General features: G+C 49.7%; 1 protein-coding gene across 2 annotated transcripts in view; it reads left to right on the top strand.

The window, feature by feature from the left end:
- The first annotated feature begins 1,169 nt into the window (after positions 1–1,169).
- REXO1 (RNA exonuclease 1 homolog) overlaps positions 1,170–19,959 on the top strand; it is a 34,683-nt gene continuing 15,893 nt past the window's right edge. The window contains exons 1-5 of one of the 2 annotated variants that reach the window (XM_083421389.1): positions 1,170–1,460; positions 8,469–10,132; positions 11,640–11,744; positions 14,763–14,994; positions 18,839–18,990. In XM_083421389.1, the coding sequence (XP_083277515.1) occupies positions 1,292–1,460; positions 8,469–10,132; positions 11,640–11,744; positions 14,763–14,994; positions 18,839–18,990 (2,322 nt within the window). In that variant the 5' untranslated portion in view covers positions 1,170–1,291. Of the gene's footprint in view, positions 1,461–4,733; positions 4,791–8,468; positions 10,133–11,639; positions 11,745–14,762; positions 14,995–18,838; positions 18,991–19,959 lie in introns of those variants that run through there. The other variant, XM_083421390.1, reaches the window with a different exon arrangement.

Genomic DNA, 19,959 nt, shown 5'->3' with positions numbered 1-19,959 from the left:
CGACACCTTTGGTCAAGGCTGTTCTCCAACTGGAGCGCTCGCAGGCCAGTGTTTCCCAGTTGTCGGTGTTTATAGTACATTTTTAAGATTTGCCTTGAGAGAGTCTTTAAACCTCTTTTGTTGACCACCAACATTACGCTCTCTTGTTTTTAAGTTTGGAATAGAGGAGTTCCTTGGGCAGACGATAATCAGGCACCCGCACAACATGACCAGCAAGCAACCATCACAGTTAACCGACGTGTGGATTCATTTAATAATGGAAGAAACACAACTTTATGCAAATGGGGTTGCAGATCTATAAAAATGATGCAGCGTGGCATTAAATGTAAATAAATAAAACCTTCGTGGAGGGAGAGACCACCACTTTGCTCTGTAATAATGAGCCACTTTTGACGTGCTCAGAGGCTCTCGGCGCACGGGAACAGGCCCTGCCTTTGATCATACCCAACTTCCAACCCAACACTGCCAAGTTTTGACTATTTGCTTTAGTTTTGCTGCCAACCCTTCTCCATGTTCCCTGCAGCAGGGCTCCTGTGCCTACTGTTCCAGTGAGAAAAATGCAATCGATGTCCCCCTATAGTGCATCTTTATTTTTGTGAGGTGAGAGAGGAGAAAAGACACTCAAGACAGGTCGTACTTTTGTAAAAAGTTTATTAAAAAAAAGTAAAAAAAATGCAGTTTTAAGGGCAGAGGAGCCTTTTCTGGAAAGAAAAAAAAAGTTGGCAGCCGGGAGACTTTTGCTCAGTTCCCTTTTTTCCTTTCTCCCCGACTTCCTTCTTTAAATCCCCCTTTCCTCTTTCATACCCGTTCTCTGCCCGTGATTTTATCCCATTTTCCCTTCCTTATTCCAACTTTCCAACAGGCACCTGCTTAGCCACCTCATGTCCTGGAAAGACACTAAAGTGGGCGTTGAAGGACCCTTCTGGCAACGAGCATGCGCTTTGGCGCAGCCCGACACCCTCTCGGCCTTTTGCCCTTAGCTAACATGGCGCCTTTTCTTATGGTTTAAGGAGCATGCGCAGTGGCTGCCCTCCCTCTCCCTGTCCCCGCAAACCGACGGCTTCAAATCAAGATGGCCGCCCCCTCGGGGCGCATGCGCGTTGTTGCCCCTCTCGAGCTCCTCCTCTCTTGTCTCGCGAGGGGAAGGCGTGGTTTCCGGCCCGCGCGGCGCAGGCGCGTTGCGGCGCGGCGAAGCCCCCGGCCTTGCCCTCAGCCAAGATGGCGGCGGCCTGACAGAAGAAGAAAGAGCCGGCGGTTGGCCTCGTCCCTTCTCCCCTCATGCCCCGCCGGGATGCTCCGCTCGAGCGGCTTCCTGCGAGGCGTCGACTGCCCCTTCGGCACCGCCTGCCACAGGCCCTACTGCCACTTCCGACACCCGCCGGGGCCGCCGCACGCCCAGCAGGGCCAGGCCAGGCCCCCCCCGGCCAGGAGCAGCAGGAGGCCCTCCGCCTCGGCAGCAGGTGAGGGCGCTCTGCGTATGCTCAGGGGCCGGGAGGGAGGGGGAGGGAGCCACGTCCGCCCTCAGGGGGAAGGCGCTCTGCCTATGCTCAGGGGCTCCGTATATCTATAGGTATATAGATAACAGAGCGCTCTGCATATGCTCAGGGGCCAGTCTGGGGGGAGGGGGGGGAAGGGAGCCACGCCCGCCCTCAGGGGGAAGGCACTCTGCGTATGCTCAGGAGCCAGTCGAGAGAGAGGGGGAGGGGGAAGGGAGCCACACCCGCCTTCAGGAGGGACGGCGCTCTGCGTATGCTCAGGGGCTCCTGTGCTCCCATATATCTATAGGTATATAGATACAGAGCGCTCTGCGTATGCTCAGGGGCCAGTCGAGAGGGAGGGGGAGGGGGCAAGGGAGCCACGCCCGCCCTCAGGGGGAAGGCGCTCTGCGTATGCTCAGGGGCAGGGGGGAGGGGGAGGGAGCCACGCCTGCCCTCAGGAGGGAGGGGAAGGCGCTCTGCGTATGCTCATGGGTTCCTGCGCTCCCATCCATTTGCCTACCTATCTATTGTGCTCTGCGTACGCTCAGGGGCCAGTCGAGAGGGAGGGGAGAAGGGAGTCACGCCCGTCCTCAGGGGGAGGGCACTCTGCGTATGCTCAGGGGCTCCGTATATCTATAGGTATATAGATACAGAGCGCTCTGCATATGCTCAGGGGCTAGTCGGGGGGAGGGGGGAAGGGAGTCACGCCCGCCCTCAGGGGGGAGGGCACTCTGCCTATGCTCAGGGGCTCCTGCTCTCCCATCTATCTATCACTAGGTATATCTTCATATCATTACCTTCCTATCTATTGTGCTCTGCATACACTCAGGGGCTCTTGCGCTCCCAGATATCTATAGGTATATAGATACAGAGCGCTCTGCGTATGCTCAGGGGCCAGTCGAGAGGGAGGTAGGGAGGGGGCCACGCCCGCTCTCAGGGGGAAGGCACTCTGTGTATGCTCAGGGGCTCCTGTACTCCCGTCTATCTATCTATAATGAGGTATATATCTTTCTCTCTATCTGTTGTGCTCTGCGTATGCTCAGGGGCTCTTGCGCTCCCGTCTACCTATCTGTAATGAAGTATATCTATTCCTCATTACTTTCTATCTATCTATTTATTTATTGTGCTCTGCGTATGCTCAGGAGCTGGGAGGGAAGGGGGGGAAGGGAGCCACGCCTGCCCTCAGGAGGGAGGGGAAGGCGCTCTGTGTATGCTCAGGGGCTCCTGCGCTCCCATCCATTTGTCTACCTATCTATTGTGCTCTGCGTACGCTCAGGGGATCTTGCGCTCCCATAAAACTATAGGTATATAGCTATAGAGCACTCTGTGTATGCTCAGGGGTGAGTCAAGAGGGAGGGGGGAAGGGAGCCACGCCCGCCCTCAGGAGGAGAGCACTCTGCCTATGCTCAGGGGCTCCTACGCTCCCATCTATCTATCTATAATGAGGTTTATATCTTTCTTTCTCTTGATACGGAAGGGGGGGGGCATGTCTTCTTCACCTCCTTCTTCGCTACAATATATCCATTTATTTCCAACTGTCAATGACAGAAGGGACTAAAATCTATAAATCATAGAAAATCAACGTGCCAATTTGCTCAATTTCTCTAGAACTCCATGACACCTTCCCTGTCCTCCATAATCCCTCAAGCAAAGTGTTAAGACCCTAATCCTGTCAAATCACACTGCCAAGCCTTGCCTCTGGGCAATGCCAGGTGGCAGACTATGCATACATGGACCATTGTCTTCTCATCACCTGGACTCAGGATGTGCTTATCTACGCATATCCCCAGCTCTGCATATTCCCCCTCCCTCCTCCATATGTTAATCCTGTGGAACCCAACCTCTTCTTAATATATTCATGATGTAATCTGTGTAACCCAACCTCTTCTTAATGTATTCATGATGTAACTGGGATGTATTTTGCACTGTATTCTGGGACATGGAGGGAAGTTTCAAAAGTTCATGTCACCCATTTCTCGCTGTTCAATCTCGCCTTGAACCTTATTGCGCAATAAACATGGATCTTCTGCAGTTTGCTCCTGTCTCCGGCTGAACTCATTTTCCTCCACAGGGACCCGCGGACTTAGTCCGACGAGCTGGGTGGCAGAGCAGCCTCGCACCCAGATTTTGCCGTTACACTCTCTATCTATTGTTCTCTGCGTAGGCTCAGGGGCTCTTGCTCTCCCGTCTATATATCTATATTGAGGTATATCTATATATCATTATCTTTCTATATATTTATCTGTTGTGCTTTGCGTATGCTCAGGGGCTCTGGCACTCGTATCTGTCTATGTATCTATCTACAGTATAACTAGATACATCTAAATATTATTATCTATATTTATCTATCAGTCTATCTCTCTGTCGTGCTCTGCGTATGCTCAGGGGCTCTTGCACTCCCATCTATAATGAGGTATATCTATATATCATTATCTATCTATCTATCTGTCGTGCTCTGTGTAAGCTCAGCGGCTCTTGCACTCCCATCTATGTATTTATCTATCTACAACTAGATACATCTATATATTATTATCTATATCTAGCTATCTAGCTATCTATCTCAACTATCTATCTATTGTGCTCTGTGTAAGCTCAGAGGCTCTTGCACACCCATCTATGTATCTATTTTATCCATAACTAGATATATTGATATATCTATCTTTCTGTTGAGAGGGAGGAAGGCACTGGGAGAGGAAGCCCCATCTGTCCTCACAGGAGGGGAAGGCACTCTGTGTATTCTCAGGGACTCATGTGCTCCTATCTATTTATCACTATATATATCAATATTTCTCTATCTTTCTGTCTATCTATCTGTCTATTGTGGTCTGCGTATGCTAAGGGGTTCTTTCGCTCCTATTTATCTATGTATCCAGTGCTTTTTTTATGGGGGTACATTTTGTAAATCTAAGTTTGGCCTCATTGAGGGGCAGTATTTCAATACGAGTAGGAATATGAGAGTACCCCTAAACATTTTTTTTTAAAAAAAGCACTGGCCTTGGCAAATGAATAAGCTTAACGCTTTCAGATAGGGAATCTCCCAATCTGAAAAAGCTGGGGCGGGGGGGCCTTCGTGTTTTACCTGCACTGTGGGGTCTCTGGAGGCTCGTGGGAAAGTTAAACATCAGAAAACCTAACGCCCTTGAAAACTAAAAGAGGGCAGTGTCTCTTTAAAAGCCATGCGAGTCTTGAAACCGGGACCTGTGACCAGTTTCCTCCAGCCTCTGATATATCTCTGCTGCCAAAGGAGACTTAAAATAAGAGTTGAAAGCATGAACAAATACCTCCGTTCCTTGCTAACGCACGAGAACCCAGGTAAATTTTTTTTTTTTAAAAAAAGATTGAATCCTGCTAGCCTTGGTGATCTTTCTTTGGGGTGCCAGGTAAAAAAAGATTGCTATTATTGGCCGCTCTCTGGAGGTGAGGCACGCTATAGGCGAATAGCCTACAATGCGGCTGGTGAATTTTGTATGTAGGCTGTGTAACCCTTCACTCTCAGCTACTTACCTGTGAAGCATTCTTGAAATCCTTTGTTTTCATCTAAGCTTTCCTGTCCTATATATCTATATATAGTTGTTGTTGTTTAGTCGTGTCCGCCTCTTTGTGACCCCCTGGACCAGAGCACACCAGGCATTCCTGTCTTCCACTGCCTCCTGCCGTTTGGTCAAACTCATGCTGGTGGCTTCGAGAACAATGTCCCACCATCTCGTCCTCTGTCGTCCCCTTCGCCTTGTGCCCTCCATCTTTCCCAACATCAGGGTCTTTTCCAGGGAGTCTTCTCTTCTCCTGAGGTGGCCAAAGTCTTGGAGCCTCAGCTTCAGGATCTGTCCTTCCAGTGAGCACTCAGGGCTGATTTCCTTCCGAATGGAGAGGTTTGATCTTCTTGCAGTCCATGGGACTCTCCAGAGTCTCCTCCAGCACCAGAATTCAAAAGCATCCATCCTTTGGCGATCAGCCTTCTTTATGGTCCAGCTCTGTATATATCTGAATATATCTGTATTCCCCCAAAATTTTATTGGTATTCACAATATTATAAACAAACAAACAAACAAACAAACACACAAGACAAACATAAATCATAGCCTTATTAAAAATTACAGTTATTAACTTTGTTAAGTGACTTCCTCGCTTCCCCTTGGTTGAATTTCATTGCATATCCTTTTAACAGTTTTCCAAATCCCAGTTTTTATGAAATTTAACTTAAACATTAACATCCTTAAATCTTCACCTTATAGAATTAAACATATTAATTCATCACTTAACATAAATAAAATCCTAAGCCCTTTAAGTATCTGCAAGCTAGTTTAACTTAACAAATTTAACTAAATAATCATTAAATTTATTCCATTCTTCCTGATACTCTTCCTCCTTCTGGTCACAGACTCTTCCGGTCAGGTCGGCTGCTAATTATAAGACAAGTTGGGTTAAGCTTTGAATTGCAGGTGTCCAGAAACTCATCGCCTCGTTTCTGTCTTTTCTTTCGAGGCAAATTTCACAGGGGTGAAACTCGGTTTGTGTGTAAAAGGGGGTGGAGGTCAAAATAGCTTTTCAGTTCCATTTTTCAGTAATGTTTCCTGAGCTGCTGCAACTTATGATGGTCCCTGACCCCCCCCCCCTTTGCAAGATTCAGCGCTGGCTAACACCTCCCACCCCCCAATGTTGCTAGACTGCAAGTTCCACAATTTCTGACCATTGGCCATGTGGGAGTTGGGAGTCCAAGCATAATTGGGGGGGGGGAATAGAAGTTTTCCCTGTCCCTCATCTCAGGACAGGAGCACCTCTTGTAAACAGAAGCATTCTCGCTTCTTCTTAGCTTCTTTCCTGATGCTCAAGAAAGGAGATTCCGACGAAACATTAGGAAGAGCTTTCTGGCGGCAACAGTGGAATGGGCTGCTTCGGAAAGTTGGAGGTTTTCAAGCTGCCCGTCACAGGATGCTTCAGCTGTGATCCTGGCATTTTGGGGGTTCAGCTGGATGGCCCCTGGGAGGCCCCTTCCGCCTCTGCAGTTCTGTGAGATCAGAGATGGGGAACCTGTGGCTTTGGGATCGAGTCCGGCAACCTCTTAAAGGCAGCACGGCGGCGTGGGGAGATCATTGGCGCTACCCTGGCAAAGACACTCCTTTTCAAAACGTCGAACGCATTTGACATTTCTGTTAGTTCTCAACAAAGAGCCGTTTCCAGGAATAGGTCGACTCCGCAAGTTTGGCCGGAGTGGCTTGTGGTGGCGGGAGATTTATATCTCTTCATTTTGGGGTGGCTTCTGTAAGCGAGCTTCACCGAAAGTCAACTTATCTCTGCTCTTCAGGCGACCGGCTTAAGAAACCTGATTAAAAACAGAGCCTTCTTGGGCAATAGTTCCTTTCCTAGAAGTCTTTGCATTGGGCAATTGTTCTGAAAAGCCTTTCCCCGCCGCTTCCAGTTTGGTTAAGGCAAGGTAGTACTTCAGTTCCTCCTTTTGGTCCCTTTTTCTCAGAGATTATGTCTGCCTAGCTAAGGCAGGGAGGTTATTTCCAGCTGGCAACAGTCCCCACAAAATAGGGGGAGTAGCTGTGTTGGGCTCATCGGTAATACCGTGCCAGAACTCTCGCCCTCTGGTCCAATACCATCTGTACTATATTGCTCTGAAAAACCAATAAAAAATGTGTTTGTGCTCTGCTTTTTAAATTAAAAGATACATAATCTGTACTGGCTTGGCAGCAGTCACTCTCCGGCAGTCTTTGAAATTTGCCAGGCCCCAGGCTCATTTTGAACCTGGCTATTGGCCACTTCACCACGCGGGTGGCGCTGTGGGTTAAACCACAGAGCCTAGGACTTGCCGATCAGAAGGTCGGCAGCTCGAATCCCCGCGATGGACGGGGTGAGCTCCCGTTGCTCGGTCCCTGCTCCTGCCAACCTAGCAGTTCAAAAGCATGTCAAAGGTGCAAGTAGATAAACAGATACTGCTCTGGTGGGAAGGGAAACGGCGTTTCCATGCGCTGCTCTGGTTCGCCAGAAGCGGCTTAGTCCTGCTGGCCACATGACCCGGAAGCTGTACGCCGGCTCCCTCGGCCAGTAAAGCGAGATGAGCGCCACAACCCCAGAGTCGGCCACGACTGGACCTGGGTCAGGGGTCCCTTTACCTTTTATGGGCCAATTGCGACCAAGCGAAGATGCCTGGGGATCGTTGGATCTTGACTGTTTTCACACACTAATGCCTCATCCTGCAGAATTCTGCCAGTTATATTTTATCTGCACAATCAGAATGAATCTCAGGAACCAAAATGCCTTTTCTGGGCAGCCTGAGCAGGAGCAGCAAACGGCGCTACAGCGAATTGTTGTCGCTTGTCTTCGCTTCCTCCCTTCTCACAGTTGTGCGGAATATCCCTATGTTAGGAATGGTCCGTGTCGCCATTAAGAAAAAGGTGGGAATAGGCCAATATAGATGTCGACTGCCCCTGGATCAAGGGACTTGCCTTCATAAAGTTCTCAGAGCTCTTAAACTAGCTCAGGGTTGTCCTCTGAACTAGCCAGATGAAAATCAAAGTGTGTCTGACTTTTGAGCCGTCTCGACCCAAAACGACATTCCATTTTGGCCACTGTAACCTTGGTTTAAGGAGCCAATTGGCACCTAGCTGATATATACAGCGGTACCTCGGGTTACAGACGCTTCAGGTTACAGGCGCTTCAGGTTACAGACTCCGCTAACCCAGAAATAGTACCTCGGGTTAAGAACTTTGCTTCAGGATGAGAACAGAAATCGTGTGGCGGCAGTGGGAGGCCCCTTTAGCTAAAGTGGTGCTTCAGGAAAAGAACAGTTTCAGGTTAAGTACGGACCTCCGGAACGAATTAAGTTCTTAACGTGTATCTGAGTTTCTAACACTCTGTCCTTGCCAGGCCAGCAGTTGATGCATCGCTGATGCAGCCTGGTGGGTTTTACGTTTATTTTAAAAATTAGATGGGAATTCTCAGAGAGATGCTAAGTCGTAACTTTTCCCTTTCTCTTTCCCCCCGCAGGGTGCGGCTATGACCCTTACAACCCGGAGCTTCCCAAGCCCGTGTCGCAGAGCCGCAATGGCTCCTTGGAGGACATGGCCGAGGCGGCGCCAGGCATCCTGGAGCTCGAGCTGGTCAACAAGGCCATCGAGGCCGTCAAGAACGAAGTCGAGCGTGAGCAAAAGAAGTACGAGGAGCTCTTGGGGACGGCGAAGGAGTACGGCTCTTCCGAGCCCCCGTCGCTGGTCTCCAAGGCCTCTGGCTCAGCAGCACCCAAGTCCTTCGCCGCCTTGGAATATAACCCCGGGGGCTACAGCGCGGGCGGCAGTGCCGACTACAATCCCACCCCTCTTGCGGTGGCCGCTCCTAGCCGCTCCACAAAGTACACCTTGGATTCCTTCGACAAGGCGAAAGGTAAGGGCAGCTCGCTGGAGTACGTGCCCACAGTGGTCACGCAGCCCAAGAGGTACAGTTGCGCCGTCGCCAAGAGCAAATACACCCTCGACAACTCCAAGCCGTCCACGGACCTGGAGTACGACCCTCTTTCGAATTACTCCGCCCGGCTCCTGAGCAAAGCCAAGGAGCAGAGGGGGGCCAAGAGGAAAAGGGAGGCCAATCCAGAGGAGGGGTATTCGCCTTCTCCCAAGAAGCTCTGCGACGCAGGGAGCGGCCCCGAGCTGGACGCCAGGTTCTCCGACTCGGAAGAGGAGCGCGACGCGGCTCCCGTCTTCCCTTCGAAACCGAAAGGGGGTCCGGGAAGCAAGCCCGCAGGCGGGAAGGGGTCCCCGCGGGCCGATTCCCGTTCTCGGCAAATGAAGGAGACGGCTGTGCAGTACGATATGGGGGACATCGAGGGCGGCGTCAAGGACTCGCCGGAGGAGGGGGAAAGGTTGGCCAAGGTGCCCCCCAAAAGGGACACGAGCGAGGGCAAGGGGGGCCCGAAGGAGAAGGTGAAAAAGAAGGCCGTCGGTGGCCCCGCGGCGGACGGCAAGAGGGAGCGTGGCAAGGTTGCAGACAAGGAGAAGGCGGAAGCGAAGGCTCAGCGCAGGAACGGGGAGAGGAGTAAGGAGAAGCACGGCAAGCCCCACGCCGACGGGCGTTCGAGGAAACAGGATGTGCCCCCCAAGGCTGCAAAAGCGGGGAGCTCTGGCACGTGCAAGAAGGTCCCGCAAGGACCCAAGAAATTGGGCAGCGTGAAGAAAGAGGGGAAGCTGAACCCGCCCGGGGTCTTGAGACCCAAGGCAGAGGCTTCGCAGGCCGAACGTAAAGACAAGCAGGGGAAGCGGCCCGTCTCGAAGGGTCCCCAGGAGAGCCCCGGTGCCAAGTGCAAGGCGAAACGGCGGGCTCTGAGCCACGCTGACCTCTTCGGGGATGAGAGCGGGGACGAGGGGCAAGCGGGACAGCCTCACCCCGTGGCCTTCCCGGACGTGAGCTCAGATTCGGACCGAGACGACGACGGCTGCTTCCTTCCGCCCCGGGACAACGGGGTGGCGAAGCGCCCGAAGGCGCCCAAAGCTGCTGCTCCTCCTCCTTCCTCCTCCTCGTCCTCCTCTTCCGACGAGCTCGACTATTCAGTCCTGGAGAGGGATGTGGACTTCGAGTCCGACCCCATGGAGGAGTGCCTACGGATTTTTAACGAGTCGACCGACGTCAAGACGGAAGACAAAGGCAGGCTGGGGAAGCAGGTAAGAGGTTTGGGGGTAGGTAGGTTGAGAAGGGGACGTGGGTGGCGCTGTGGGTTAAACCACAGAGCCTAGGACTTGCCGATCCAAAGGTTGGTGGTTCGAATCCCCGCAATGACGGGGTGAGCTCCCGTTGCTCTGTCCCTGCTCCTGCCGACCTAGCAGTTCGAAAGCACGTTAAAGTGCAAGTAGATAAATAGGCACCGCTCCAGCGGGAAGGTAAACGGCAATTCCGTGCGCTGCTCTGGTTCGCCAGAAGCGGCTTATTCCTGCTGGCCACATGACCCGGAAGCTGTACGCCGGCTCCCTCGGCCAATAAAGCGAGATGAGCGCCCCAACCCCAGAGTCGGCCACGACTGGACCTAACGGTCAGGGGTCCCTTTACCTTTTCCTTTAGATTGGGAACAAAGCCCCTGTGGCTCCGCTCCAACTTAACCCAAGTGCGAGCGCTTGGGGGGGGGGGGTTGCGCCCCCTTAGCAGTTCTTCTGAGTTTAGCTATTCCGAGCGAAACATAAAAACGGGAGGTGTTTCTGTGGCCAACACCCATTTACTCGGACCCTTTCGTAGAATTGGAATATAATTTTTTAGAGTTAGAACGGGTCACCAGGGTCACCTAGCCGAACCCCATGCAATGCAGGAATCTTTTGGCCGAGGTAGGATTCGAACTCTTGACCCTGGGGTTAAGAGTCTCGTGCTGTACCGTCTGAACTATCCACAACCTTTTCGAGGCTAAGGGCGATTTATCGCACAAATAAAAGTAACTCACTGGCACCGAGCATCAGGGTGGATCTGATTTAAATCACAATTTAAATCACGAGTCAGCAAGACTTTATTTAAATCATTTTTTTACAGAAAGACTCATTCTTGCTGGTATCATCTAAATATTTACAACCAGATGAAGGTTTCATTTTTGGAATAATACATTTTCAGAGTCGTTTTTACAGTTACATCAAAGATTACCGATTTGGTTCTACTGTTAGAAATACATAGACCGATATGGTGAGGTTTAATAAGTTAGCTGTTTATATTTGGACAACTTTTCTGCTGTGTTTTATTGGGAGGAGGAAAACAACCATTTCCTTAATAACAGTTTAAACAGTTTATTTAACTAAGGCAGTGACATCGTAGCAAATGTGTCCTTTTATTTAAAACGCACCTCTGGGTTTATTTGTGGGGCACAGGAATTTGTTTATTTTTTCCTTCCAAAATGTAGTCCTGTCTCCCACGTGGTCTGAGGGACGGTGGACCGGCCCAGGGCTGGGAAAGATTGCTGAGCCCTGTGCAGTCGCTTCTGCGAAGTGACTGCCCGCCCCACAAATCTTCCTTGTTTCGCTTTCGCTTCTGTTTTGCGGTTCCCCTTACTGAAAGGCGAGACTCTTTTCCCACCCTCCTTCCCAGCAAAACATGCAAACGACGGTGGAGCAGAAAGCTGTTGTTCCCTTTCGTTAACCCTCTCTCTTTTTATCTCCTGCCTCCCTCTCTCTCTCTCTCTCTCTATCCCCCCATCAGCCGTCGAAAGAGGAAGGGTCCGACGAAAAGCCAGCTGAAGACTGTCTAACCACGCTCTTTCCTGGCCAGAAGCGGAGGATCTCGCACGCGACGAAGCCAGGGAACGTAAGTGGATAGCAGGGGAGATCAAGAGCATCAGAAAACCCTTAGCAGCAGCTGGATCATGCCCAAAGATGCCCGGTTTACCATATTGGCCTGAATGTAAACCTCACTCTCCCCACCCCCTCCAAATTCCGACCGCGAAAAGTCGAAGCTTAAATCCGCCGCCTTGCGAAAATGGGCTTTTACCATACCGCTGCTGAAATAGACATACATTTTGGAATTACGGTGGTACCTCGGGTTAAGTTCCGGAGGTCCGTACTTAACCTGAAACTGTTCTTAACCTGAAGCAGCACTTTAGCTAATGGGGCCTCCGGCTGCTGCCACTGCACAATTTCTGTTCTCATCCTGAAGCAAAGTTCTTAACCCGGAGTACTATTTCTGGGTTAGCGGAGTCTGTAACCTGAAGCGTATGTAACCTGAAGTGTATGTAACCCGAGGTACCACTGTATACATTTTCAGAGTAGTTTTTACGGTTATATCAAGAATTACTGATTTGGCTATACTGTTAGAAGTACAGATCATTATGCAATTGTTGTGAGGTTTTTATAAGTTAACTGCTTATATTTGGGCAACTTTTCTGCTGTGCTTTATTGCCAGGAGAAAAACAGATCATTTCCTTAGCAACAGTTTGAACGATTCATTTAACTAAGACAGTAACATCGTAGCGTATGTATCCATGTTTGTTAACTGATGTGGTTAAACAATTAAAAACAAAACGAAAAGCTTAGAGGGAGTTTTAGTACACATGAAAAATGGAAAACAAATCCTTATTTCCTTGTTGGACTAAAATAGCAAATCTTTAACAGGATTTTTCCCCCGAAAGCATTTTATTTTAAAAATCTGATTTAAATTTTTAAAAAATCCGATTTAAATAATTAAAAAATCTGAATTTTCTTTTTCTTTTTAAAAAACAACATTGATTTTTCTCCACCCTGCTCTGAGTATTCAGATTTGCTGGGGTTCTGAATGTCGTCATCGGGTCTCAGACTCCCATCAGCCTCAAGGCAGCATAGCTCAATGGTCCCAGACAACGAGAGAGTCCGGCAATATGCAGAAGGCCGTAGGTTCCCTTCCTGAGAGAGGGGAACACCACTTTTTAGATCAGGGGTGGGTAGCAAACCTTTGGCCCTCCAGATGTCTTTGGACTCCAACTCCCATCAGCCCCCAGTGGCCACGGATGCTGGGATTTGTGGTCCAACAACATCTCTGGAATCTGTCCTCTCCTCCCTCCCCGGTTTCTTTTTATTGGAATTTTCCGCTCCGGAGGGGAAAGGCTTTGTTTTTCACCCCGTGAAACGAAACCAGAGAGCTCTTAATGGCCCGATGTTTGCGAGGTGTGTGCTGACCCATTTTTCTCCCTGCCTTGCCACGAAAGCTTTGTTTTGACAAGTAAGGTCTGTGGTCAGCACAAATAACGCCTTGTGCTTTTCGCCCAACCATCCATTAGTCGTCCCCCCCCCTCCCCAGATCTAACAGAGAGATAAGGGACATGGGTGAAATGAGTTGGAAATGGCAAAGCTCAAACATTTCACTGTTCCTTAGCACCGCTGTACCCGGACCACCTCGCAATGGGTTTGAGGCAGGCCATGGGGAGAGAACAAAGGCGGGCTTGCTACGTACTGGGTGTAACCCGTGTGGCGCTTGCCGGATCGCATCCCACTACAACAGGGGTCAGCAACCTTTTTCAGCCGTGGGCCGGTCCATGTGGGGGGCCGGACTATATTTTTTTTTGGGGGGGGGGAATGAACAAATTCCTATGCCCCACAAATAACCCAGAGATGCATTTTAAATAAAAGGACACATTCTGCTCATGTAAAAACACCAAGCAGGCCCCACAAACAACCCAGAGGTGCATTTTAAATAAAAGGACACATTCTGCTCATGTAAAAACACCAGGCAGGCCCCACAAACAACCCAGAGATGCATTTTAAATAAAAGGACACATTCTGCTCATGTCAAAACACGCTGATTCCCGGACCATCCGTGGGCCGGATTGAGAAGGTGATTGGGCCACATCTGGCCCACGTGCCTTAGGTTGCCTACCCCTGCGTTAAAACATGGACAGGATTTTAACCCCACTTAGGTTGCCTAACCCTGCACTACAAAGCCCATCGTCCGTCCCCAGTGGCTGATGGGAGGTGGAGTCCCCAGACATCTAGAACCCTATGCAAATTCAGCCAGGCGCATTTTGCATATATAATAATAATAATTTTTATTTATACCCCCCCCCCCCAGCCAAGGCCGGGCTCAGGGCAGCTAACAAGCAATAATAGAAACAAGTTGAATGAATACAACTTAAAAAAAGAATAAAATACCACATTAAAATATTGAAACATTAACATGTTAAAATGCAGCCTCATCGCAGGAGCAGAAAGGAAAAAGAAAGAGGGGGAGGGAATCAAATTGGCTCCAAGCCAAAGGCCAGGCGGAACAACTCTGTCTTACAGGCCCTGCAGAAAGAAATCAGATCCTGCAGGGCCCTGGTCTCATGAGGCAGAGCGTTCCACCAGGCCGGAGCCAGAGTTGAAAAGGCCCTGGCTCTGGTTGAAGCCAATCTAACTTCCTTAGGGCCCGGGACCACTAGGGTGTTGCTATTTATGGACCTTGAGCCTCTCCGTGGGGCATACCGGGAGAGGCGGTCCCGTAGGTACGAGGGTCCTAGGCCGTGAAGGGCTTTAAAGGTCAAAAGCAGCACCTTAAATCTGACCCTGTACTCCACCGGGAGCCAGTGCAGCTGGAAAAGCACTGGGTGAATATGCTCCCATGGCAGAGACCCCGTGAGGAGCCTCGCTGCAGCATTCTGCACCCGCTGGAGTTTCTGGGACAGCTTCAAGGGCAGCCCCGCGTAGAGCGAATGACAGTAGTCAAGCCTGGAGGTGACTGTCGCATGGATCACTCTGGATCATTAAGTGGGAGGGGCTGACCTTCCTGCCCCTTCCTTTATAATTGGTTCAAACTCTGGCCTCGGTTTGCCGCCCCCGGTCTTATCGGTGCCAACCAACCCCCTTCCTCTCCACGCAGGCTGAGGCCCCGGCCAAGCCCGTCTTCCGCCCGTACCGGCCCCCGACGGCCCAAGAGGTGTGCTACCAGCGGATCCAGCTGGCCCAGAAGCAGGCGGCCCAGCTGGCCCGGCAGCTGCCCCCCACGCGGCCGTCTCCAGCACCCCCGAGAGCCTCCGTGGCGATGCACAAAGGGGAGAAGAAGAGGATAGCTCACGTGCCCAACCCAGCTCTTCCTGCCGTGTCCAAGTGCGGTAAGCTTCTTTTTTAAAAATAATAATAATATTTTATTAAGATTTTCACAAAAGAGAAAAAGAAAAATACAAAAATAATAGAAAAAAACAATTAAAAACAATTCAAATTTTCATAACACATCTTGCATTTGCTTGGTTCCCGGACCTCCCCACACCTCCCCTCTTTGTATTCCAATTCAGCTTATTTATTCAGCAAATCCTTTCCCTCTTTACTTTATCCTTATCTTGATCTTAATATATTATACCTTTGAATTTTCACCTGTTAACATTCCGTTTTTACATATTCCTTCATACCGTTGTTACTAAAAATCCCTTAACCTCAATCCAACATCATTCTAACATTCATTGATTTTATAATATTTCTGTAAATAGTCTTTAAATTTCTTCCAATCTTCCTCCACCAACTCTTCTCCCTGGTCTCGGATTCTGCCAGTCATTTCTGCCAATTCCATATAGTCCATCACCTTCATCTGCCATTCTTCCAAAGTGGGTAATTCTTGTGTCTTCCAATACTTCGCGATGAGAAGTGCGGTTAGCTTCTCTGCTACAAGGGGTGGGGATTTTCCCTTCTGAGTGACAGGCCTATTTCAACATCTGGTAGAGCATGGGGTTTTGTTTTTGGTTTGTGTAATGGTCACACGTGTTTTGGGAGGGCACCCCCATGTTAAGATTCGAAGTGATGGCGACTGTTCTGTGTTTCCTTAAGAAAATGCGGAGTGCCCTTCAGGGTTAAAGAAAGAGAAGAATGCTGCAAAAAGTATAAAGATAGAGGTAATCTACATTAAGGTAAAGGGACCCCTGACCATTATAATAATAATAATATAATAATAATTTATTATTTGTACCCCGCCCATCTGGCTGGGTTTCCCCAGCCACTCTGGGCGGCTTCCATAGAAACCAAAAATACAATGCATTAGGTCCAGTCATGGCCGACTCTGGGGCTGCGGCGCTCATCTCGCTTTACTGGCCAAGGGAGCCGGTGTACAGCTTTCGGGGTTATGTGGCCAGCAGGACTAAGCCGCTTCTGGCGAACCAGAGCAGCACACAGAAACACCGTTTACCTTCGCAAGCCTAGGACTTGCCGATCAGAAGGTTGGTGGTTCGAATCCCTGCGACAGGGTTACCTCCCGTTGCTTGGTCCCTGCTCCTGTCAACAAATCTACATTAGACACAACAATTTAGAAAGAGTAAAAATTCCGAGGTCTTAGAACAAAGGAAGGAAGTCAATATGTGTATACATACGTAACGATTAGAATGATGATATGGTTTTATTTGTAGATGTGCGTTTTTGTTTTTTGTTTTGTTTCCCCCCCATGTTTTGTTTTGCTTGTTTGCACTGTTTTATTTTGGAGTCCATGTTTGTGATTTTTGTTGTAATTTTGCCTTTTGGGTAAACCACAGAGCCTAGGACTTGCCGATTAGAAGGTCGGCGGTTCAAATCCCCGCAATGGACGGGGTGAACTCTCGTTGCTCGGTCCCTGCTCCTGCAAACCTAGCAGTTTGAAAGCACCTCAAAGTGCAAGTAGATAAATAGGTACCGCTCCGGCGGGAAGGTAAACGGCGTTTCCGTGCGCTGCTCTGGTTTGCCACAAGCGGCTTAGTCCTGCTGGCCACATGACCCGGAAGCTGTATGCCGGCTCCCTCGGCCAGTAAAGCGAGATGAGCGCCGCAACCCCAGAGTCGGCCACGACTGGACCTAATGGTCAGGGGTCTCTTTACCTTTTACCTAACACATGTTTTGGGAGGACACCCCCGTCTTAAGATTCAAAGTGATTGCAACTGTTCCGCGTTTCCTTAAGAAAATGCGGAGTGCCCTGATGGGATCTGCAGGGATCCACTCTAGCTCCACTCTGCCCACCTCAGCCCTGATCTCTCCCAATTGCTCACCCAATAATCATTCCACTGATGCCAACAATCAGTGGGGTTTTCCGCAGTCCCTTTGCCGCGTTGGGTTCTGTTCGTCTTCCCCCTTATCTTGTGAAGTTTAAGTAAACATTGCATTCCATTCCCGCGCTGTTTCCAGTTTCACTTTTACAGCCGACGCCACACGGACAGGACAGAGAGGTAAGAGTAATATAAAACGATTATTATTATTTTTTAAGAAGCAGGAGCTACCTCATCCGTGGTGTGAACTTTCGTTAATTACAGAGAAACAGGATAAGCTTTTTTTTTTGCTTTGTTTTCCCTTGCCTGTTAAAATTAACGCCTCTTCTTTACGCCAGCAGCCAATTTGCATTGCGGGTGAGAATTACCGTATTTTTTGCTCTACAAGACTCACATTTTCCCTCCTAAAAAATAAGTGGAAATATGTGTGTGTCTTATGGAGCGAGTGCAGGCTGCACAGCTATCCCAGAAGCCAAAACAGCAAGAGGGATTGCTGCTTTCACTGCGCAGCGATCCCTCTTGCTGTTCTGGCTTCTGAGATTCAGAATATTTTTTTTTCTTGTTTTCCTCCTCCAAAAACTAGGTGCGTCTCGTGGTCTGGTGCGTCTTATAGAGCGAAAAACACGGTAATCTGCAGGGATATCGCTTCAGTTGTAATTAGTTCCAGTCTCAAAAAAAGTTAAAAGGAGGGAGGTTTTGCTGACCCGAGGCCCTAAAGCGGCGAACCTTGAGGGTTATTATGCATTGTCTGGCCGCGATGGCGGTCACTCTCACTCGGAGATGGTCCTCCGTATCTGAAAACAGCTTTTGCCTCCGGTGTGACGAACGGCTCCTTCAGAGCATAGGAGGCGAATCCCATTTAATCTCCCTGTCTGCACAGGGAGAGAGTACGTCACCAGAATCTTTGCCCTGGATATCGTAAATCTCTGCGTAGTTATCTCTCTCGGCACGGCAGCCGACAACTAGTCAGGCGCCTCTCCGCCCTGAAGGAGACATTCTGGAAGGTTCCAAAATTGCAGGGGGTGGGGGGTGCATAGAGAAATGTTTTGTCTTCCTCTCTCATTTTTTTTATTATTATTTGATTTTAAAAAGTGTAATCCTACAACAAAAAAACAATCCAAGATCCAACTATCGAGATTAATCTGAATCTCCTGACTTCCGCCCATCTCCCTTCCCTGGCTCCTGACGATAATATTTACAACTGCATATCAATACTTACCCAAATTTTTATCCTTCCAAATTATCCATACTTTACAAGTGTGATTAAAATCCTGCCCATGTTTTAGCCCAGGGGTAGGCAACCTAAGGCCCGGGGGCCGGATGCGGCCCAATTGCCTTCTCAATCCGGCCCGCGGACGGTCTGGGAATCGGCGTGTTTTGACATGAGTAGAACGTGTGCTTTTATTTAAAAGGCATCTCTGGGTTATTTGTGGGCCCTGCCTGGTGTTTTTACATGAGTAGAACATGTGCTTTTATTTAAAATGCATCTCTGGGTTATTTGTGGGGCCTGCCTGGTGTTTTTACATGAGTAGAACGTGTGCTTTTATTTAAAATGCATCTCTGGGTTATTTGTGAGGCATAGAAATTCGTTCGTTTTCTCCCCTAAAATATAGTCCGGCCCCCCACAAGGTCTGAGGGACAGTGGACTGGCCCATAGCTACCGATGGATTGAAACAGTACACTGTTTATTGCTTTCATTTTATGGATCAGTGGTCTGGTTAGATAGTAAAATTCATATTAAATTGCTGTTTTATGGGTTGTTTTTAAAAGTCTGGAACGGATTAATCCACTTTGCATTACTTTCAACCAGAAAGCGAACTTTGGTTTTGGAATGCTTTGGTTTCCGAAACGGATTAAGTTTGAGAACGAAGACACCACTGTATGGGTTTAGCTCTGGACGTTGTCCTGTTAGGTTTATCTGTTTTCTGCTTGCTTGTCCCCCATCCCTGTGTCCTCCCAGTCCTAGGAGGCCTCAAGAAAACCGCTTCTCCCGGGAGCACTTCCAACGGGGCTGAAGCCCTGTCCCTGAAAGCCCGCACGCTCTCCGGGATGGCGTCCAAGACGACCAACACGAACGTCCCCAAAAGGATAGCCCACGCTCCCACACTGCAGGTACAGATTCTCTCCACTGTCCCCCCCCCCCGAATTGCTTCACAAGGGAGACCGCAGAACGCAGGGGGCCAGACTGTTTTCTGCGTCTTGCCAGGGCCTCTGTCAGAGATGGGTTGTGAAATGCGCTAGGGTGCACAGAACCGTAGATCGGCAGCGTTGAAAGTAGTGAGGTGAGAATAGGGCTTTCAAGCTCAGCACCAACACTTTGAATTGTGCTCGGAAATGTACTGGGAGCCAGTGAAGATCCTTTAGGACCGGAGTTATATGGTACCGGCAGCTACTCGCAGTCCCCAGTCTAGCTGCCGTATTCTGGATTAATTGCAGTTTCCGAGTCACCTTCAAAGACAGCCCCACGGAGAGCGCATGGCAGTAGTCCAAGCGGGAGATAACCAGAACATGCACCACTCTGGCCAGACAGTCTGTGGGCAGGTAGGGTCTCATCCTGCATACCAGATGGAGCTGCCCTGGACACAGAATTGACCTGCACCTCCATGGACTCCCAACCTGTGTGATCTCTGCCTGGCTCCCTGCACAACCTGTCTTCTCGCAGGGAGGGAACCGCCAGAAGGTCCTCAGGAGATGGACCCCGGTGTCCAGGCTGGACGATGTTGGCACCAACACTTTGAATTGTGCTTGGAGACATCCTGGGAGCCAATATAGGTCTTTCAGGACCAGTGTTATATGGTTTTGGCAGCCACTCCCAGTCCCCAGTCTAGCTGCCGCATTCTGGATTAGTTGCAGTTTCCGGGTCACCTTCACGTAGAGCGTATGGCAGTAGTCCAAGCGGGAGATAACCAGAGCATGCACCACTCTGGCCAGACAGTCTGCGGGCAAGGAGGGTCTCAGATGGAGCTGGGAGACAGCTGCCCTGGACACAGAACTGACCTGCACCTCCATGGACAGCTGGGAGTCCAAAATGACTCTCAGGCTGTGCGACCTCTGCCTGGCTCCCTGCACAACCTCTCTTCT

The sequence above is a fragment of the Podarcis tiliguerta genome (assembly GCF_965153285.1).
Source record: "Podarcis tiliguerta genome assembly, chromosome: 18".
NCBI classification, from domain to species: Eukaryota; Metazoa; Chordata; class Lepidosauria; order Squamata; family Lacertidae; genus Podarcis; species Podarcis tiliguerta.
This window is presented reverse-complemented; position numbering and strand designations above follow the sequence as displayed.